This window comes from Pelophylax lessonae (genome assembly GCF_965119305.1).
Source record: "Pelophylax lessonae genome assembly, chromosome: 6".
Lineage (NCBI taxonomy): Eukaryota > Metazoa > Chordata > Amphibia > Anura > Ranidae > Pelophylax > Pelophylax lessonae.
The window spans coordinates 148245434-148268834 of NC_138773.1; the positions used below are offsets into that span (position 1 = coordinate 148245434).

The 23401-nt window shown below is 46.0% G+C and overlaps 2 protein-coding genes across 4 annotated transcripts in view; one reads left to right on the forward strand and one right to left on the reverse strand.

Annotated features, from left to right (window-relative positions):
* EMP2 (epithelial membrane protein 2) overlaps nucleotides 1-23401 on the forward strand; it is a 594685-nt gene that overhangs the window by 204728 nt on the left and 366556 nt on the right. The gene's annotated exons all lie outside the window — the stretch shown is intronic.
* The window catches only part of ATF7IP2 (activating transcription factor 7 interacting protein 2), a 564057-nt gene continuing 560442 nt past the window's right edge, over nucleotides 19787-23401 (reverse strand). For both annotated transcript variants that reach the window (XM_082260703.1, XM_082260702.1), the window contains one exon: nucleotides 19787-20254. In XM_082260703.1, coding sequence (XP_082116829.1) covers nucleotides 19853-20254 — 402 coding nt within the window. In that variant the 3' untranslated portion in view covers nucleotides 19787-19852. The remainder of the gene's footprint in view (nucleotides 20255-23401) is intronic.

Consider the following 23401-nt stretch of genomic DNA (forward strand, 5'->3'; position numbering starts at 1 on the left):
TTTACCAAACATAGGGAGCAGAAAACAAATTGGCCAAAAATGTAAAAAAATTTTGATTTTAACATTTTTTGGGGGGGGGGGGGATTTCATATAAAAATTTTTTAAAAATATTGTTATTTTTTCAAAATAAACGCTCTTTTTTTGTTTATAGCGCAAAAAGTAAAAATCACACAGGTGATCAAATACCATCAAAAGAAAGCTCTGCTTGTGGGAAAAAAAGGACGTAAATTTCGTTTGGGAACGGCGTCGCACAACCGTGAAATTGTCAGTTAAAGTCGCACAGCGCCGAATCGAAAAAAGTGGCCTGGACGTAAGACAGCAAAATCCTCCGGTGGTAAAGTGGTTAAAACAGTATAAAATAGCTCATCTGTTAGGTGGTCTGCAGGAACACAGGGGTCCACGGCTGGATGTTTGTGGCTCCAAGAGGTGGTGCAGGGGATGGTGAAGGAGGGAGATGTCTGGAGGGCCAAGAGACCAGATAGTAGGATGGCCAGCGGCTTCTGGAAGGTGTTCTCTCCTCATGGAGACACCTGGTGAGCCGAGAGACCGTTAGGTAGGATGGCTGGCGGCTTCAGAAGGGTGCCCTGCTCCTCAGTACATCCGGCGCCGACAGATAGGGGAGCCCAGCATGACAGATCCAGCAGCCAATCGCACAACGCGTTTCCGAGCGTGCGCAGTAGCCTCACAGGGCGTGCACGCTCCTTTCTCAAGTGCAGCATCCTACCCAACGGTCTCTCGGCTCACCAGGTGTCTCCCTGAGGAACAGAACACCTTCCTGAAGCCGCTGGCCATCCTACTATCTGGTCTCTTGGCCCTCCAGACATCTCCCTTCTTCACCATCCCCCTGCACCTCCTCTTGGAGCCACAAACATCCAGCCGTGGACCCCTGTGTTCCTGCAGACCACCTAAGAGATTTTATACTGTTTTAAATGTGAGCAGTTTTCCTGTACCTGCCTTACCCTTTTAATTAAACTGATAACACTTAGAGGCGCTCTGCTTTTAGTTTTTCTATCCTTCAATACCTCGCTTTCGACAGCCACTCCGTTAAAGTTAGTGCCTAAAGCAGGATGGAAGATCGGCCCTTGAGATAGCAGATCTTCCCTGAGAGGAAGTCTCCAAGGAGCATCAGCGACCAACCTTACCAGATCTGCGTACTAAGACCAGCGAGGCCAGTCCGGGGCCACTAGAATGACCAGAATCCCTTCCACCTCTATCCTGCGCAGAAGCCTCGGAAGGAGTTTCAGTGGAGGGAAAGCATAGATCAGTCGATACTGACCCCAAGGAGCCACCAGTGCGTCTGTGGCGTCGGCCATAGAATCCCGAGACCTGGCTACAAACCTCTGAACCTTCTTGTTGAGTTGAAAAGCTAACAGGTTGACGTTGAGTGTCCCCCACCGGACACACAGGAGGTAAAAAACCTCTGGGTGCAGAGACCTTTCCCCCTGATCAAACACATGACTCCTCAGGTAATCTGCCTGCCAGTTTTCCACACCTGGGATATGCACTGCAGAAAGGGCTGGAACAAAATTTTCTGTCCATTTCAGGATCTCAGCCATCTCCCGGGCCGCCAAGACACTTTTGGTGCCCCCTTGATGATTGATGTAAACCACGGCTGTGGCATTGACCGATTGAATCCAGACTGGACAACCCTGCAGACGATTTGTCCAGTGACCCAGGCAAAGCTTTATCGCTCTGAGTTCCAGAATATTGATCGGAAGTTTGAACTCTTCTACTGTCCAGGACCCTGACACACAGCTTCCCCAGCACTTTTTCCCAGCCAGACAGGCTGGCGTCTGTGGTTACCACAGTCCAATACAAGGGGAGGAAGGACTTTCCCTGGCATAGTGCTAATGAGTGAAGCCACCATAGAAGAGCAGTCTGTGTTGTGGCTCAACTGAATCATATTGTCCAAGGACTTTGGATCTGTTTCATTGGAAAAGAATTTCCCTTTGCAAGGGTCTCGTGTGGAACTGAGCAAGCCGAACTGCCTCGGAAGGTTGACACAGCTTGTCCAGGGGAAGAAAAACCCTCGCTGAAGCAGAGTCCAGAGTCAGCCCCAGATAGTCCAGTTTTAAGAATGGTACCAGGGCAGATTTTTTGGAAATTGATGTTCCAACCGAACTCTTGCAGAGTCTGTACAGTGATTGTCAAGTTGGCCAACAGGGCTGAATGTGAATCTGAATCTGCTTTTAAGAGGGGATCGTCCAGGTACCCCAGTACCGCATAAGAAAAAGGACATGATATTTGAGTACTACAGAATCACAAAGGAAAGGTTGATCTATGGACACGGAGCATATAAAACATAGCTTTATTGAAAATTAATGAAATAAAACCATAACTACCACAAATTGCACGTGTAACAGACAAGTTAAAAGCAAGACAACATTGTCTAATAAGACTAGGGGGGGAGAGATCAGCAGCTGCTCATGCATAACCCACCACCATGCAGACAACATACACTTAGTAAAAATTAACTAATAACTGATATTGGAGCAGGATGGAAGTCCATTAATAGTTCTTGAAACTCAGTGAGAATGCCTTGTACCAAGCAAAGTGGCTGTGCAGTCAATTGGAATATGGAAGGATCACTTAATAGAGACAACAGTGTATCTTAAGCACAGATATGGTGCTCAGGGTCAGGTAAATCACTACATATTGTTGCTCATAGTGATAAGTCTGTAGCGATGTGGAAGCCAATTAAACAGTCCTGGGACAGTGTATGCTGATAAGACATAAAAGTATCCACTTGCTACTCCAACCACCCACTGCTTGAGCACAATCTTAACCACATAACGACCGCCCACCGCAGTTTTATTGCGGCAGGCAGCGGCTCCTGGGCAAAGCGACATAATACTACGTTGCTTGCTCAGGAAACTCTAGGGAGCGAGCGCGCACCGCCGGCAGCGCGCTCCCGCCCGTTAGCTGGGGAGCCAGTGCATTTGACCGGCGGCTCCGATGACCACCGACCACTCGCAATCTCCCGCAGCTGAGAGAGAAGGACAGAGGGCTGATGTAAACACAGCCGTCTGTCATTCTCCCTTAAGTGATCACAAAGGCTATGTGATCCTGCTATATAGGATCGCATGTCTCCGATTACTTCACAAGCCACGCCCCCTGACAGAATCACGCTCCTAGGGACACATTTAACTCCTTGATCACACATACTGTTAACCCCTTCCCTGCCAGTGTCATTTTTACAGTAGCAGTGCATATTTTTAGCACTGATTACTGTAGTAATGTCACTGGTACCCCCAAAAGTGTCAAAAATGTCAGTTAGGGGTCTGATCCCTGTCCACCACAATGTCGCAGTCCCGCAAAAAAAAAAAAAAAAAAATCGCAGATCGCCCCCATTACTAGTAAAAAAACAAAACAATAAAAATGACTTAAATGTTTCCCGTAGTTAGTAAACACAATAACTTTTGCACAAACCAATCAAAATACGCTTATTGCGATTTTTACCAAAAATATGTAGCAGAAAACAAATTGGCCTAAAATGTTAAAAAATTTTGATTTTTACATTTTTTTTGAGAATTTCATATAAAAGAATGTGAAAAATATGTAATTTTTTTCATAAAAAAAAAAAAAAAAAAAAAAAATCGCACAGGTGATCAAATACCAACAAAAGAAAGCTCTATTTGTGGGGAAAAAGGACATCAATTTCGTTTGGGTACAGCGTTGCACGACCGCGCAATTGTCTGTTAAAGTAACAGTGCCGAATCGCAAAATAGGGCCTTGGTCATTGAGCAGTCAAATCCTCCGGGGCTAAAGTGGTTAAATAAGGAGTCAGTCAACACAGATGGTAATAAAGCAATTGGGTTACAGTATGAAATAATTGGGTTAATGCTGAAGCTGCGGTACATCATAAACATGTATGTGGAGCCCGGGGTCGGGGGAGTCACTTGATCTTCATGCCAATAGTAGCAAAGTAAGGGACCAGTTAAATAGTTCTAGTCCGGTTATATTGTTGAGGCATACAAGTGTTCACTCACCATTCTAGACACCCATTAATATGGTGATAGCACTTACACAGTCTCAGTCCGGTGATATTAATATGGCATATACAGGTGTTCACTCACCACTCTGGACATCCGCTTGATGTGGCAATATCTTGCATAAAGATTTCAGTTACCAGACATGTGCTGATGCTGCTACACTTTCCTCCAACAGCCGCCTCCCAACTAGTTAGCTGCAACAAAGTTACTGGGTGCATGAATGTCGATCTCTCCCCGAGTCACCTCAGAGGTGATGACGGGGTTCTGACGCGTTTTGTTAGCCTAGAACGCTAGCTTCATCGGAGCCTGTTCGCGTTATAGGCTAACGAAATGCGAAAGGGACGCCTGTGGGCTGTGAAGTAAGGCCCCCGTCTATTAGACGGTGGCTTGCCCTTGGCAGATTAAGGAAGAAGAATACTCTTCCCGCCTGTGAGTCCTTTGATTAACTCATCCAATGAGGAACCAAACGGTCTCCCGAAAAGGGGAGACCTGATAGAGCCTTTTTAAGGCCTGATCTGCAGACCAGCTTTTTAGCCACACCATGCGTCTAATAGCTACCAACACCATGGACACTCTGGCTACAAGGGGGGCCGCACCTAGCGACGCATCACATATAAATAGTAGGGCTTGGACCATCTGGTCTGTTACCTCTGTCAGGCCCGGAGAGAGTGGTTCCGTTTCCAAGTCACGTTTTAGTAACTTTGCCCATTCCGTTATGGTCTGGGACACCAGAGTAATCATGAAGATCGGTTTAAGTTTTGAGCCCGCTATCATGTGTAAATGGTGGGACAGAGATTCAAGCCGTCTATCCACAGGGTCTGTAAAGACTGGGGACTCCTTGACCAGGGCCAAAATAGATTTGTTCAGTCTGGAAACTGGATGGTCCACCTTCAGTGGTAGGGTCCATCTTGCGGACACCGCGTCCGCGAATGGGTAGCGCCTTTTAAAACGCTTTGGCATCACTAACATCGGTTTAATGCGCCCCCACTGTTCGTTTGAAAATTTTGTCAAAAAGTTCAAGCGAAACCCTTTGCCGACTTCTGGGATTTGCAGGTGCTAAAAGACACCTGCGTCCCTGACGCTGCAGAATCATCCACCATTTTTGAGTTTCCCGCACTGATAAGTGCCAACGCGGCTGCAGATGAGGATATGTTGTCCTCGCCATCCGAGTGCGATGATGCAGAACCCTGCATCCGTGGCGGCCATACCAACCTCAGAAACTAAGGATACAGGAGAGGAAGGGGAGGGCATAGGGCGCTTTTTACAAGTGGTATTTTTGATAATCATATCCACTTTTGACACAAGGTTTTCCAAAACTGCTGTTAAGGCAGACAAGGGTTGCGACTCGGAGGTCCCTGAAATCGCAAGGAGGGGATCAGTAGGTGAAATTTGTTCCTTTGACTCCATTATGAACACTGGAATAATGCAATATCACTTTAAGAAAACTGGGGAAAAAAAAAAAAAAAAACAGACCGCACCGCTGCACCAGCGGTTCTACAAGTCCCAGCCACTAGCACTGCCGATAGCAGGGTGAGCGAGGAAGACGTACAGGGATCCCAATATACATACCTCCAATCAATTTTGAGGAGAACAAGATTGTTCTGCTATGGAGAAATAACGATCTTCACAGGAAGAGGAAATACCTGGGTCATTCACTAGAGTAAAGGCCTAGCTGCTCCCCGGACTCAGAGAAAATGGCCACCCAATGCATTCCTAAGGGGAAACCACAAAAACATGGCCGCCCATGCATTTCAATTAGGAAGTCTGCAAAATGAGGCTAAATGATTCTACAGCAAAATGGCAGCCCCCACAGCACGCCATGCGGTCTCCAGGACCCCCTAAGGGGTCCAAACAATAAGTGGCACTGGGGGTCCCCGGCAGTATTAACCCCCACCAGTGGATCTGCTATAGCTACCCACCGATGACCCCTATCGCTGACTGAGGTAGGGCCCTCCATGTCTGGTGGGGAGGGAGGCCTTGAGAGAGCCTGGTACCTTACGAGGCGCCAGGGGATAGGAGGGGTACCCGAGGGTCGGACTTTCCCAGGGAGGGGCCCACGTCCGCCCCAAGATCGCCAGAGTTATGGGGGACACTCACTCACCATACCAACAATATTGGGTGGGCAGACTGCCTCTCCACTCGGGGTGGGGGTGCTGACGGCCAAGGTGTATGCTACCACTCAGGCCGAACCAGGTCGTGAGCATCCTGGTGAGGTGTTTCACTCGCGGGCCAGGCCCCATCCCCTGGGGCTCTGTCGTGACGAGGCCTAGTGCTGGACTATAACCTGCACAGACTCGCTGGCCAGGCTTGGAGACCTTAAGGATCTAGAATATCCAGTCCGAAACCCAGTCCAGCTGTATACTGCAGTTCTCTAAGCCAGTGGTCCTCAACTAGAGTACTGCAATCACTGAGCAGCAAATTATATCACCTGGGATGTATTTCAGTTATCTTGCAAACCTGGCCTGTTAGTGGGCCCTGAGGACCAGGGTTGAGGACCACTGCTCTAAGCAACATAACTAGCTAAAAAAATTCATTTTTTAAACGAAGGTTACCTTTAAAATAAAAAAACAAGCTAAGACCGAAGTCCCAGCCGGGAACTAGGTCCTACTCCTAAACTAGGCAGAAAAACTGAAACCTATAGAAGAGTGTGTGGGTGTATGCCTGCAGGGACTGCCCCACAGGCGTGGTAAAGTTTTTTCCTGCCTAGTGTACTACTTCTGTAGGGGGCAGCATAACCCAATGGTCAAGAAGAATATGGAGCTGCGTCTGTCAATGAACAAGAGAGAAATCCTTGTATCTTAAATCATACAGTACACAACACAGGCAACATATTCATACACCATAGGACATCCCTAAGCCATGAATACGAAGGGAAGGTAATAACTACACAAAACAGAACTGTGCCAACAGGCCTAAAAACAACATGGGCCCCCCATGGGGATCCAAGAGGAGAGCACCTCTGCAAGACTCTTGCGGCCAAAAGCTTCATCCACAGACGATTGGACGTCTACCTGGAAAACTTTATGTAGAACAGAAAATGAGGTTTACCCAGCAAACGCCTATAGATTTTTGTGGAGTGGGCTCTCAACAGAGCAGGTGGTTTCTGCTTAAAGAGGAAGTAAACCCTCCTCTGACACTTGTACCTATAGGTAAGCCTATGATAAGGCTTACCTATAGGTACTGTAAATATCTCCTAAACATGCACCATTTAGGAGATATTTACCTTACATGCAGCCAGTGACGTCACTGGTGCATGCGCTCTGAAGGGACGGCCGCTCGTGCCGTTTCTTCAGAGCCCCATGCCGTGAATGTCGGCTCCCGCGCGCGTGCGAGTGACGTCACCGCGGCTCCGGTCAATCAGATGGCCAGATGCCGCGATCCCGGAAGACGGGCGACTGGACATGCCGCCCGTCATACAGGTAAGCGGGTGGCACGGCGGGGGCGCGTTCTAAGGTAAGTATTTCATAATGAGCTAGTATGCGATGCATACTAGCTCATTATGTGTTTCTCTTACAGGTTCCAAAAAAAAAAAATGATATGGGTTTACAACTTCTTTAAGAGCGAAATCAAATTCCCTACCCACTGTGCAATGGTGGATTTTGAAGCAAAGTGCCCTTTGCGAGGTCTCAAGGAAAATAAACAAGGAATTTGTCTGATGGAAGCAGTATCTTTAAAGGGTTGGTTTACCTTTACAGAAAATCTGTAAAGGTGACCCAACATCATGGCCTGTTTACAGGAAGGCCAGAATGCGAGTAATCTCTAAATTGACTGTGTTCACACCAAGCAAAAAATAAAATTTTTGTAACAACTTACCGTAAAATTATTTTCTCCGAGTCCTTCGACAGACGCAGCCCTTCCAAGTTTCATCACAATTGGGTAATGGCGCCCTCTGCAGGAGAAGGCTAGGTAGTGAAACTTCATTAAAAAACTTTCACTAGACACACCTTTAGTGGCTGTCTCTTCAGACATTATCCCCATACACAGAGCTTACTAATCAGTTTCGTAGCACGCAGTACAGGAGGACAACCAACCCCAAAATAGAGGGGCGGGGGCTGCGTCTGTCAGAGGACTCAGAAAATAATTTTACGGTAAGTTCTTACAAAAATTCTATTTTCTCTTACGTCCTCAGACAGACGCAGCCCTTCCAAGTTTCATCACAATTGGGATGTCCCAAAGCAGTGCAGGTGTGAGGGGTGGGAAGAGACGCAACCAACAAAACGGTAACGTGTCAACAAGGCCAGAAAAAAAAACATAGCCAACAGGGCAACAGAAGCTCAACCAACAGGAGCTAACCCCAGAACAAAAATTCACCCCAAGAAGAGAAAAGCTTGTCTCTTCAACAAACCGCAGCTTGTAAAACTGTGCGGCCAAAGGAAGCATCCGAGGATGCCATCACGTCAATCTTGTAGAATTTTGTAAAGCTGTGCATAGAAGACCAGGTCGCTGCTTTGCACACCTGAGCCACAGAAGCCTGATGGCGAAAAGCCCAAGAGGCACTCATAGCTCTAGTAGAATGTGCCCTCAAGGGGAAAGGAGGCACCTGACCCTTTAGTGAATCGGTCTGTCTGATCCATTTGGACATGATTGCAGCGGATGCAGCCGAACCGTTCCAAAGTCCCTCAGGAAGGACAAACAGGGAATCAGACTTCTGAAAAGATTCTGTGGCCGACCGGTAAACCCTGATCGCCCGAACCACATCCAATGAATGCAAAGCAAATTCCTTGGGATGCTCAGGTTTCGCACAAAGCGAAGGCAAAATTATATCCTTATTGAGGTGGAAGGCAGACACCACCTTAGGGAGAAAAGACTGGTTGGGTCACAGAACAACCTTATCCCTATGAATGACCAGATAAGGCGAACAGCAGGACAAAGCCACCAACTCAGACACTCTGCGGGCAGAAGTGCTAGCCACCAGAAAGGCAACCTTCTGGGACAACAAAGGCAGAGAGATGTCTCTGATATTTTCAAAGGGAGGTTGTTGCAAAACGGACAAAACCATATTCAAATCCCACGGAGGCAAAGGAGCCCTCCTTGGAGGAGCCAGATGATGCACCCCTTGAATAAAGGTGCGAATCAGGAAATTAGTCGCCAAGGGACGCTGGAAGAAAATGCCCAAGCCGACACCTGACCTTTAATTGTGCCCAACGCCAAACGCTGTTCCACACCTTTCTGCAAGAAAGCCAACACCCTCGCAACCAAAAAGGAGCGGGGATGCAAACCTTGCGACTCACACCAGGCAATGTAAGCCTTCCAGGTACCTCTTCCTGGAGGTAGCCTTCCGAGCTCTCAGAAAGGTAGGAATTACAGCATCAGAGACCTCTGTCTCTCAACACCTGGCCTTCAACCGCTAAGCCGTTAAAGCCAGAGATCGTAAAGCAGGATGGAAGATCGGCCCTTGAGACAGCAGATCTTCTCTCAGAGGTAGCCCCAGGGAGGCTTGATGACCATCTTTACGAGGTCTGCGCACAAAGACCGACGAGGTCAGTTCGGGGCCACCAGAATCACCTGCCCCTGTTCCCACGCCAACCTGCGGAGGAACCTGGACAACAGTTGAATTGGGGGAAAGGCATAAATCAGCCGATACAGGTGCCACAGCACCACCAACGCATCCGTAGGGTCTGCCAGAGGATCTCGAGCCCTGGCCACGAACCTTTCCACCTTTTTGTTGAGACGAGACGTGAACAAATCCACGTCCGGAGTCCCCCACTGGGCACAAAAGGAAATGAAACACCTCCGGATGCAGTGACCATTCCCCCTGATCCAAGTACTGACGACTCAGATAGTCCCGCCTGCCAGTTCTCCATTCCAGGAATGTGAACAGCAGAGATAGCTGGAACGTGTGCCTCGGCCCAAGTCAGAATCTTGCCCACTTCCTTGGCCGCCCAGGCACTCCTGGTGTCCCCTTGGTGATTGATGTAAGCCACAGCCGTTGTCGGTTTGAACCCGAACCGAGCGACCAAGTCACCCAATGGAGCAGGCAGAGTTTGATCGCCCTGAGATCCAGGAAATTTATCGGCAAGGAGGATTCCTCCTTCGATCATATTCCTTGGGCACAATGAGTGTGCAAGTACTCCACCCCAGCCGTCAGGCTGGTGATCACCGTCCACAACAGGGGCAGAAAACACTTGCCCTGGCTCAGAGCGGGTGACAGAGGCCACCACGACAGCTCCAAAATTGTGGGACTGCTCAAACACACCATCCTGTCCAAGGACTGTGGATCCCTGTTCCATTTGGCTAGAGTCTCTGCTTGCAGAGTCCTTGTGTGAAACTGGGCAAATGGCATTGCCTCGAAAGCTGAAACCATCAGCCCCAGGGACCTCATGCAGGTCCGCAGGTAAGAGAGATCGTTGTCCCTGATCTCGCCCTGCAAGGTCTGAAGTTTTTCTACTGGGAGAAAAACCTTAGATTGGGCAGAGTACAGGACCATGCCCAGGTAACAGATGGACTAACGGGGTCAGTGCCAACTTCTGGAAGTTGATGGTCCACCCGAACTCCTGGAGCGTTTGAACTGTGACTGTCAGATCGCCCGACAGAGTGGCACACGAGCTTGCCCTCAAAAAGAGATCGTCCAGATAACCAAGGACCACAATCCTCCGCTTGCGTGGCAGAGCCAACACCGGGGCCAGAACCTTGGTGAAGACCCTGGGAGCCGAAGCTAGACCAAAGGGTAATGCCACAAATTGAAAATGCTCCTCTGCCACTGCAAAGTGGAGATACCACTGATGACCTTCTTAGATAGGGATGTGCAGATACGCATCCTTCAAGTCGATGTGCAGATACGCATCCTTCAAGTCGATGGAGGCCAGAAAATCTCCTTGACTTAAAGACGCCACCACCGACAGGATTGATTGCATCCGGAACTTCTGCACCCGCACAAAGCGGTTCAGAGATTTGAGGTCCAGAATCAGACGTACCTTGCCCTCCTTCCTGGGCACTGTGAACAGGTTTGAATAAAACCCACAACATCTGTCCCGATGTGGAACTGGGACAATAACACCCTGTGCAAGAAGATCTTGCACTGCCCCCTTGAGATCCGTTAAACGATCCGGGGACAGACGGAGATTTGATGGAAAGAACTGGTTTGCTGGGCGAGACCAAAACTCGATCTTGTACCCTGAATGTATCAGATCGTGAACCCATTTGTCTTGAACTAGAGACGTCCAGGGTTCCCTAAAGTAACGCAGACGTCCCCCCACCCCTGAAATGGGTGAGGGCGTCCCTTCATGCGGAAGACTGGGCCGCAGCACCGGACTGACCGGCCTTGGGCTTACCAGACCAGGACTTCTTATTAAGCCCCCGGTGAGCCTTGAAGGAAGGACCCCACCGCGCGTGGGGTACTTTACCCTTCACGGATTGGGGCAGAAGGGTACTCTTACCCCCTGTGAGACCCTTGACCATCTCATCCAAGGCGTCTCCAAAAAGGTGTTCCCCCAAATAGGGGAGGTCAGACATGGTCTTCTTAGAGGCATGGTCTGCCCACCAGCTCTTTAGCCACACCATGCGGCGGAGGGCAATCCCCACAGCAGACAACCTTGCGACCAGGGGAGCCTCATCCTCTCACAGATACGCCATGGCCTGGGCCATTTGGTCCGTGAGCTCGACGAGTCGGGGGAACCGACACTGCCAGCAAGTTGCTCTTAAGCACCTTGATCCATTCCATAACCGTCTGAGAAACCAGCACGGGAGCGAACACAGGCTTGAGGAGCCAAGTACATGTGGCGGGAAAGGGACTCCACGCGTCTGCCCATCGGATTTTTGGTTACCGGGGAATCCTCCATGGGCACCACCGTGGGTTTATTCAACCTGGAAACAGTGTGGTCCACCTTAGGGGACACTGTCCAGCGATTGGAAACTGGATCCGCAAAGGGGTAGCGGCGTTGAAAATGCTAAGGCACTGCCAGTACGTGCTCAACGCGTCGCCACTGTTCGTTCACGATATAGTGAAACTCCTCGGGGCAGGGGAAAACCTGACCTAACTTCTGGGCTTTGCGTGAGCCGAAGACAACCCACTTTCCTGACTGGGTGGGCTCATCAGCAATATTCAAAGTCTCCCTGACGGAGCGAACAAGTGCTTCAACCAAAGCGCGTTCCCACGCTGCAGCGGAGGAGGACTCATCCTCCTCACCGTCTGAGTGTGAGGACAGGGATCCCTCCGGGAGGGCAGTGTCCATGGCAACCACATCAGGCTCTGAATCAGAAGACAGAGGGCATCGGCCATTTTTGAACATGAACTTATGACATGACAAGATCAACTTTGGATGCCAAAGTTTCAATGGCTGCAGATAAAGATGCTAGGGAAGGTGATCCGGATGTCCTGGATGCACACACCAGATCAGTGGGGAAATTATCACTCTGGGACTCCATTTTGGCAAAAGATATAAAAAAGGAATGCTGGCCCTTTAAATCGGCAATGGCGGCCCCCACCACTATCCCGCACTGCCGCTGGAGTCCCCTTTTAATAAGCAGATAAACTGATTAAAGCAAATGTGTCTGAGGAAATGCCCCAAAAGACCAAAGACCCCCTTACTGTGCTGAGAGAGAGACAAACCGCATTCCACGCTTCTCTGCAGCAAGTGAAAATGGCAGGAGGAAGTGACCAAACATCATTAGAGGCCGAAGTGCCCTGAGCCACACAAACCTGGTGCCAATAGAATAAAAGTATAGGGAAAGCACAGGGAAAATGGCTGCCGCCCTAACAATGCGGCTGCCCACATCGAAGATGGCGCCGGAAACAGTGCCAAAAGCAGGCAAGGCAAAAAAATGTCTGCTGCTCTTAAACTGATGCAGCCAGGCTGCCCACACCCAAAATGGTGGCCGAAAACGGCGCCAGCAATCAAGAGCCCAGGGACCCTGGCCACCGCGGGAATCCACCACAGGAAGCCCCCCAGGGCAAAGTAGAAGCCATACATCGCCCCCCCCCCCCAGAGCACCCCCATATGGAGCAGGGAGGCAGGACCTGTCCTGACCGGCCAGGGATATTTTACAGAGACCGCAGCTCTGACATCCCCAGGAGTGGGCCCACATCACCCCCCTCAAAGGACTGTCCCAGGGACACAGGGGGGTAGCATCACTCACCATACCATGGACCGCGGGCTCCGCTCCAATACAGCTCGTCTCTCACCCTGAGCGGGTGTGCTGTCAGCCAAGAGGGGGCGCTGCAACTCGGGGCGTTCCAGGTTGATTGCGTCCCGGCGAAGAATCTCTCCGCAGGCTTGGCCCCATCCATTGGGGCACCGTCGTGGCGAGGCCTGGGTGGACCACAACATGCGCATGCTCCTTGGCCAGGCTTCGGTACCATAAGAATCTAGATTATACAGTGCGAAGCCCAGCCTGGCTATCACTTGTAGTTCACCAGGAGGATCCCCCAGACCCTAGCTAGCGATGTGAGCAAAGAAAAAATAAAATAAACATTTCTCAAAGGAAAAGAAAAACTGAAACCGGAGTCCAAGCAGGGAAACCTAGGTCCTACTCCTAAGCTAGGCAGCAAGAAACTGATTAGTAAGCTCTATGTGTCTGGGGGTAATTTCTGAAGGGACAGCCCCTAAAGGTGTGTATAGTGAAAGTTTTTTAATGAAGTTTCACTACCTAGCCTGCTCCTGCAGAGGGTGCCATTAACCAATTGTGATGAAACTTGGAAGGGCTGCGTCTGTCAGAGGACGTAAGAGAAAGAGGGATTTCAACTGAGCTGTAAATCACATACAGTGCATTGCGAAAGTATTCGGCCCCCTTGAACTTTGACCTTTTGCCACATTTCAGGCTTCAAACATAAAGATATAAAACTGTAATTTTTTGTGAAGAATCAAAAACAAGTGGGACACAATCATGAAGTGGAACGAAATTTATTGGATATTTCAAACTTTAACAAATAAAAAACTGAAAAATTGGGCGTGCAAAATTATTCAGCCCCCTTAAGTTAATACTTTGTAGCGCCACCTTTTGCTGCGATTACAGCTGTAAGTCGCTTGAGGTATGTCTCTATCAGTTTTGCACATCGAGTGACTGACATTTTTGCCCATTCCTCCTTGCAAAACAGCTCGAGCTCAGTGAGGTTGGATGGAGAGAGTTTGTGAACAGCAGTTTTCAGTTCTTTCCACAGATTCTCGATTGGATTCAGGTCTGGACTTTGACTTGGCCATTCTAACACCTGGATATGTTTATTTGTGAACCATTCCATTGTAGATTTTGCTTTATGTTTTGGATCATTGTCTTGTTGGAAGACAAATCTCCGTCCCAGTCTAAGGTCTTTTGCAGACTCCATCAGGTTTTCTTCCAGAATGGTCCTGTATTTGACTCCATCCATCTTCCCATCAATTTTTAACCATCTTCCCTGTCCCTGCTGAAGAAAAGCAGGCCCAAACCATGATGCTGCCACAACCATGTTTGACAGTGGGGATGGTGTGTTCAGGGTGATGAGCTGTGTTGCTTTTACGCCAAAGTTTTGCATTGTTGCCAAAAAGTTTGATTTTGGTTTTATCTGACCAGAGCACCTTCTTCCACATGTTTGGTGTGTCTCCCAGGTGGCTTGTGGCAAACTTTAAACGACACTTTTTATGGATATTTTTAAGAAATGGTTTTCTTCTTGCCACTCTTCCATAAAGGCCAGATTTGTGCAGTATACGACTGATTGTTGTCCTATGGACAGAGTCTCCCACCTCAGCTGTAGATCTCTGCAGTTCATCCAGAGTGATCATGGGCCTCTTGGCTGCATCTCTGATCAGTCTTCTCCTTGAATGAGCTGAAAGTTTAGAGGGACGGCCAGGTCTTCGTAGATTTGCAGTGGTCTGATACTTCTTCCATTTCAATATTATCGCTTGCACAGTGCTCCTTGGGATGTTTAAAGCTTGGGAAATCTTTTTGTATCCAAATCCGGCTTTAAAGTTCTCCACAACAGTATCTCGGACCTGCCTGGTGTGTTCCTTGTTCTTCATTATGCTCTCTGCGCTTTAAACGGACCTCTGAGACTATCACAGTGCAGGTGCATTTATACTTGATTACACACAGGTGGATTCTATGTATCATCATTAGTAGAAAGAGAGAAGTGCTTATGCCGCTGTACTGAACACTGGTGAGACCTCACTTGGAGTATTGTGCGCAGTACTGGAGGCCATATCTCCAGAAGGATATAGATACTCTAGAGAGAGTTCAGAGAAGAGCTACTAAACTAGTACATGGATTGCAGGAAAAAACTTACCAGGAAGGGTTAAACGACCTTAACATGTATAGCTTGGAAGAAAGAAGAGACAGAGGGGATATGATAGAAACTTTTAAATACAAAAAGGGAATCAACTCGGTAAAGGAGGAGAGCATATTTAAAAGAAGAAAAACTACCACAAGAGGACACAGTTTTAAATTAGAGGGGCAAAGGTTTAAAAGTAATATGAGGAAGCATTACTTTACTGAGAGAGTAGTGGATGCATGGAATAACCTTCCTGCAGAAGTGGTAGCTGCAAATACAGTGAAGGAGTTTAAGCATGCATGGGATAGGCATAAGACTATCCTTCATATAAGATAGGGCCAGGGACTATTCATACGATTCAGATATATTGGGCAGACTAGATGGGCCAAATGGTTCTTATCTGCCGACACATTCTATGTTTCTATTAGTCATTTAGGTCAACATTGGATCATTCAGAGATCCTCACTGAACTTCTGGAGAGTTTGCTGCACTGAAAGTAAAGGGGCTGAATAATTTTGCATGCCCAATTTCTCAGTTTTTTATTTGTTAACAAAGTTTGAAATATCCAATAAATTTCGTTCCACTTCATGATTGTGTCCCAATTGTTGTTGATTCTTCACAAAAAATTACAGTTTTAAATCTTTATGTTTGAAGGCTGAAATGTGGCAAAAGGTCACAAAATTCAAGGGGGCTGAATACTTTTGCAATGCACTGTATCTTGGGATATACTACAAGACATAGGCATTTTATTCATACACCATGGTTTATAGGCACATACCTTCAGGTAATTGGGCATTTAGAATCCCTTTCCTTTCTTGCTCTTTTGAGCAGATGAGGCAGAATTTGCACCGAAAGGAAGGCGTAATAACCCTAAATTGAGACCAGAGAATAATTGGGGCATCTGATGAGAGGGCTAAAAGATCCCTAGTTCTGACAACAGAGGTAACCTGCAGTTGTATCTGGAGGCTAGGATGTCTACATCTGAAGTCCCCCATTTAAATATCAGATTAAAAGCAGGCTGTTCTGCCAAATCTTTAAAAGAGAAGGTTTTTTTTTTTTTTTGGAGAAATCCTACTTCCTTAGGTGGATGCAGCATTGGTCCGATGCTGTATCTGTCCCTTCGCAAATCGAAGGCGTTCACAAACAACTGATCACTCAGTTCTCAGTGCTCTGTGAACAGATAACTGTTAGTCACTGGCTCTCTGCTGCACCCCCACCCCCTATGCTCACTGTAGCGCTGGGCTGTGAAGGATTGGGAATGGCTAGCTCAGGCTCTCAGCGGCTTGCTAAGAGATTTAGCCAGGTGCTAGTCCTGATGTCACTGGTTCTGTGACGTCAGCGGACAGCAGGCTTTAGGTGTCTGCTGTGATCAAGAAGTACAGCCAAACAATCTTTGGCTGTACTTCACCTTTAAGGACAGCCTACTGAATGGAATGCTAACAGATGGTTGGCAAAAACGAAACGAGGTTACGGTATTCAAGAAAGGGCCGAGATATACACTATATTACCAAACATATTGGGACGCCTGCCTTTACACGCACATGAACTTGAAAAAGTTCAATATTGAGTTGGCCCACCCTTAGCAGCTATAAAAGCTTAACAACTTCTGGGAAGGCTGTCCACAAGGTTTAGGAGTGTGCCTGATCTCACAAATGTGCTTCTGGAAGAACGGTCAAACATTCCAAGACACTCCTAAACCTTGTGGACAGCCTTTCTAGAAGAGTTGAAGCTGTTATAGCTGCAATAGAGTGGGCCACCTAAATATTGAACACTATGGACTAAGACTGGGATGCCATTACATTTTGTGTGTGTGTGTGTGTGTATATATAAAGGCAGGCATCCCAATACCTTTGGTAATATAGTATATATACCTGGTAAGTACAAACCAGTGAGCCTATCATCAATAGTTTGTAAACTATTGGAGGGATGATAAAAGGACTAAACATTTCCTGATGAAAATGGTAACATCTGTAATAACCAGTATAGGTTTATGAAGGATCATTCTTGCAAGACCAACCTGTTCACATTCTTTGAGGATGTGAGCTGTAATCTGGATAGAGGAAGGCCTGTGGACATGGTGTATCTGGATTTCACTAAAGCATTTGATACAGTACCCTATGAACACTTAATTTGGTTGACATTGATAGTGTATGTTGACATTGATAGTGTATGTAACTAAATAGAAAACTGGTTACCAGCAGCACATCTAGAGGGTGGTGATAAATAGTGTATCTTCTGAATGGTCTGGAGTTTTAAGTATGGTAGTCCAAGGCATTGTCCTTGGACCAGTTGTGTAACTTGTTCATAAAGGGTATTTTAGGTTGGTATAAAATAGTTCAATATTGGTGTTTGCTGAGGATACAAAGTTAAGCAGGGTAATAACTCTGCAACAGGATACAGCAGCTTTACAAGATGACCTTGATAAATAAAGAGGTGGGCTACAAATTTCGTAATTTAATGCATTTGTGTGCCTAAAAATTAATTTTAATGTATTTTTTATTTAAGTTTAGCATTTCTTATACTGTTGCGCTAATATGATGTGACATAAAAAAAAAAAAAAAAATCCAAACTACCATATATTCTTTAGGGAGTTTGCTTTCAGAATTTCCTTTTTTTGAAAAGTACAAAAAATACAAAACCAGCTCTGCTAGTGAAAGAGTTAAGCCCCAAAATTACCCAGAACTAACTTTCTCCTACTGCCCCCAACACCTTGGTAAACAAACTAGAGAAAACATGTCTAATGAACTACAGGTCTTTTTGCTTCTGCACATAAACTTGACTTTGTCAGAAACATCATCAACATTCTGATTGAGATACAAATGGCATTACCTGTAACTACACACCAATAGGCTTCTGAGCCTGGATATCGAAAAGGCTTTTGACAAAATACTATGGCTTAACTTAAGTTCAGGTGGTAAGACCATCTTGTTCAGAACCTCGTTATTCTTTTTACACAATCTAAGCTCGAACATATTAACCAGTTGTTCTAACAAATATTGCTCGATACCCCAACAATCTACTCCCAACACAGAATTAAATGTCACTGCTAAGTACTATTCGTTTTTCAGGGATATGTTAGATTATTCAAAACATGTGACTGGACTCTCAAAATGGCTCCACCACTGCTCTCAAACTATCTTGGAAAATGTTACCTCCCCTACAATATAGCAAAATGTTTTTCTGTGTATCTCACAGAGCATCACTATTGAAAATCGCACGAATTGGGTATTTCTGACTCTCATAACTGATTTAAGTGCAACACAGGCTGACTGCTAACATTTTTAGAAACTGCTCATTTCTGGCAACAGATAGTTCTATATGCTCACTCATACCTTAATGGATTTCTTGCACTATACTCTGAGAGGGCTGTCCTGGGTATGTCAATACTAGATGGTCTGAGAATTTCTAAAGGTGCTAAATGCCTAAACCTTATCTGCAGCGGGCAGGAAGACTATTGTTCAGACATTGATCTCAAGTGTTGCCCCTACTTTTCACCAATTTTTACAAAAGCTGGAAAACATATTTAAAATTAAGTGGATTGAGGTCACATTGAAAAAAAATAAATAAAAAGGTCCATCTGAAAATGTTTCTTTGAGATCTGGGAAAGCTTAATCAACACCCTTAACAACCTTGGTACTGTATACAGACCCTGTTATTTCTAAATCTTGCCATGCAATTGGTGCACCTTCGGGTTGTATATGATGTGGATGGCATGCTACCCTTACTGCCAAGTCCAAGTTGGATGTGGGATTTGATACAAAGTTGTTACTTCGTTTTACTGCCCTTGTTGGTTTCCTTTTTCTTGATTATTTTTATGCATTCATTGTCTTACTCAAAAAATACTGCAAACTGACTAGACTCTCATATTAGCAAGATGATATACACTATAGTTGTTCAATGTCTTCAATGTTTAATTTATTGTCTGTGCACTTTAAACCCCCCTCCCCCTGAACTACTGTATGTATATTATACTGTAATAAAAATATTTTTAAAAATTCTTTATAATTATTGTAAACATTCAACACACGTCTTAGAGCCGGTTCACACTACTCCGACATGGGACACGACTTGTGTGCCCTCAAGTCGCCCCAAGACTTTGTCATCACAAATTCAATGTAAATGAATGAGAGTCGTCTTAATATGCACTACTGAAGTCGCTCTGACTTCAGAAAAGATTCCTGTACTACTTCAAGGCGACTTGTATCCGACTTGTGCACATAGACTTCAATGGGAGTCGCCTGTAAGTCGGATCCTTTTCTATTTTCACGCGACTTATCAGACTTTTCAGGAAGAAGAAAAAGATTTGCCAAACATTCCCCACAGACAAAGTCGCCTATCATTTAAGTCTCTTCAAAGTCACGCTAAAAAGTCGCTCCTTTATGGGGCGACTTTCTGGTCGCGGTAGTGTGAACCGGCTCTTAAAGAAATCATGAGCTCAGTATTAAAATATGCTGGTGGCTCTGTAAATTAAATACCTTGTTATTCATACAAAGTAAGAAAAACAAAACAAAAAGCCATCAGCATAATGCCACAACAACAAGACAACACAAACAAGACAGCACAAGAAAAAAAAAAAAAATAACAAAAGTATTAAAAAAAACTTCATTGTAAAATAAAATAAAGTCAGTAGAACTCAATGTGAGTGAAAAACTTATATGGAAAATAGTAATAAAAGTTTAGCAAGCTATGTTTTTTTTGTGGGGTTTAGAGACTTTAAAGTAGTTGATTGTATATCACAAAGTGGTCCAAAACGACCACAGGCATCTTTAGCCCTTAAGACAAAAGAATATGTTGCATCGTCAACAAACTGTGTTAGCGTACAAGCCATTGGTAATGGCAATGCTTTAATTTCGCCAATCTTCTTCCATAGTTTTTTGGAGTTGTTCGGATTTTCTTGGTGAACATAAAGACAATAGACTTGAGCAGGTGCACAGCTAGGATCAGCATGAGTGATGTTCCATGACAAGGCAATGCCTTTGGGATTCTGGACTTGAGCCAGTCTAAGTTCAGGCTTTTGTGGGGGTTTCAGCATCTGGGAATCTGGATTTTGGGATATATCCAAGTAGGCAACAGAATCATGAATATTCTGTGGAATAAGAAATTATATAATTAGCACTGAATATATAGTCTTTTTATAAAGTACAGGTTGATATAACATGTAATGCTTTTAACCTATTTGCTGTTCATCCTTCAGTTTCTTACATTTAATTTCACAACTGTTAACTGTGTACTTTTTGGTTTCACTCGCTTTTTCAATATATGGAGCTACTGAGTTGATACAGATATTCATTCATAGTCTGCCATAGTGTAAACCTGGCCATGTGCACACAATCTGTACAATTTCAAAAAGCTCATCTGCTGGCATGACCTGAATTTTACCACCGATGCGCTCTCTTCCCCTCTAGAACTTGTCACAGCATTTAGGTTTTCTTTTAATTTGTTCCCGTAGCAAGTAATCAGTAACCATTTAATTACTCCTTATGAGGTCATTACAAAGCTTCAGAAAATTCCTGAAGGGGCAGCTTTTAAGATAAGGAATCAGCAGGTTGCACAATTTCACTCTCTATTAAATTATGCACACCTTGCAGAATTACATCTCCCAAGAGCCTTTTTCTAATGAACATCATGTGCGCAGTGACAGAGAATTATTATTCAAACTCTACTAATCATGAATTTAGCTCCAAGACAGCTCATAGGAACTGAGCTGTAAAGAGAAAAAGAGAAGGGCAGTTATAGGCAGAACAGGAAGAGTCATTGCTATCTTTGTACAGTCCTGGTAAAAGTTTTGAGAACGACACAAACATTTTCCCAATGTCCGCTGCTTCAGTTTTTTTAGGTTTTTGTCAGAGGTTATGGTATACTGAAGTATAATGACAGGCATTTCATGTGTTAAAGGCTTTGATTGACAATAACATTATGTTTATGCAAAGAGTCAATATTTGCAGTGTTGCCCCTTGTTTTTTAAGAACTCTGCAATTCGCCCTGGCATGCGGTTAATTAACTTATGGACCACCTCCTGATTGATGGCAGGCCATTCATGCATAATCAATGCTTGGAGTTTGTCAGCATTTGTGATTTTCTTTTTTTTTCACCTGCCTTTTGAGGATTGGCTACAATTTCTCAATGGGATTAAGGTCTAGAGAATTTCCTGTCCATGGTTCCAAAATTTTGATGTGTTGTTCCCCAAGGCACTTCATCACTTTTGCCTTATGGCAATGTGTTCCTTCATGCTGGAAAAGGCACTGTCTGTCACTAAATGTTCTTGGATGGTTGGAAGAAGTTGCTCCCGGGGGATGTTTATTCACAGCTGTGTTCTTTGGCAAAAAATGGATTTTTGCAAGAACTTACCGTAAAATCCTTTTCTCTTAAGCTCATTGACAGACGTAGTCTTCTTGATTCTCAAGAGCTGGGTTATGTTGTCTCCGCAGGAGTAGGACTAGGCAGAATGACAAAACGTTCTGGCTCCACCCTAGGGGCAGTCCCTGAGGGTATATCCTCCCTCTCTCTGCTACAGGGAATCAGTTCTGTTTAAAGCAGTACAGAGAATTTAACCCAACCCAACTCAATGATAGAGGGGCGGGTACTACGTCTGTCAATGAGCTTAAGAGAAAAGGATTTTACGGTAAGTTCTTACAAAAATCCATTTTTCTCTATCGCTCATTGACAGACGTAGTCTTCTTGATTCTCAAGAGCTGGGACATCCAGAAGCAGTGCCACAAATGAGGGGTGGGATTGACAAAATCAAATCCAATCTAGAAGGCCCAACCGGTGCCAAACTAGAAGTTTTAAAGGCTCATTATAAACAAAGAATGAGGCTAAAGAAAAATTTTTCCAACGGAAAAAAACCCTCGAGGTAGACCACTGGTCTCCTCAAATTGCGGCCTGCAAAACCTTGCGGCCAAATGAGGCATCAGACGATGCCATTACATCAACTTTATAATGTTTAGAGAAGGTATGCACCGACGACCAGGTAGCCGCCTTGCACACCTGGACCACTGACGCCTGATGGCGAAAGGCCCATGACGCACTAAGTGCCCGAGTGGAGTGCGCCTTAACAGGGAACGGGGGCTCCCGACCCTTAATAGAATAAGCCTGCACTACCGTCTGTCTGATCCATCTGGAAATGGTCGCGGCAGATGCAGGCAACCCCTTTTTGGGTCCATCTGGGATCACAAAAAGTGAATCCGTCTTGCGAAACGAGTCTGTCGTTTTCAAGTATACCCTGATCGCCCGGACCACATCCAAGGAGTGCAAAGCAAATTCCCGAGGATGACTGGGCTTAGGACACAGGGAAGGTAATACAATTTCTTCATTCAGATGAAATTCTGAAACCACTTTTGGTAGGAAGGATGGATTCGGACGAAGAACCACCTTATCTCTATGAACCACCAGATATGGTGAACGACAAGATAATGCGGCCAGTTCTGACACCCTGCGTGCAGAAGTAATAGCCACCAAGAAGGCCACCTTCTGGGACAACGTGGGTAGAGGAATCTCCCTAATATCTTCAAAGGGAGGTTTCTGAAGAACCGACAACACTAGATTAAGATCCCAGGGGGGTAACGGCGCGTGCACTGGCGGAGCCAGATGTCGCACCCCCTGGATGAAATTCCGCACCAAGGAATGAGTAGCCAAAGGCTTCTGAAAGAAGATGGCTAATGCTGAGACCTGACCCTTGATAGTACTCAAGGCCAGTTTCTGCTCAACCCCTTGTTGCAGAAAAGCCAATATTCGACTAATCGAATAAGACCGAGGACGGAACCCCAAAGGTTCACACCATGCAATGTAGGACTTCCATGTGCGATGATAAATCTTTCTGGAAGTCGCTTTCCTTGCTTCAACTAGAGTAGGAATAACTGAAGCTGACAAACCTTTGTCCTTCAGCACCTGGGTCTCAATAGCCAGGCCGTTAAAGCCAGCGATCGTAAAGCAGGATGGAAGATCGGTCCCTGAGACAGTAGATCCTCCCTGAGAGGAAGTCTCCATGGGACGTCCGCCACCAGTCTGACCATGTCGGCGTACCAAGCTCGACGAGGCCAGTCCGGAGCTACCAGGATTACTGGGATTCCTTCCTCCTCTACCCTGCGAAGAAGTCTTGGCAGTAACGCGAGAGGAGGGAAGGCATATATTAGCTGGTATTGCCCCCACGGGGCGATCAGTGCGTCTGCGGTTTCTGCTAGAGGATCGCGGGAGCGAGCCACGAATCTCTGAACTTTCCTGTTGAATCGTGATG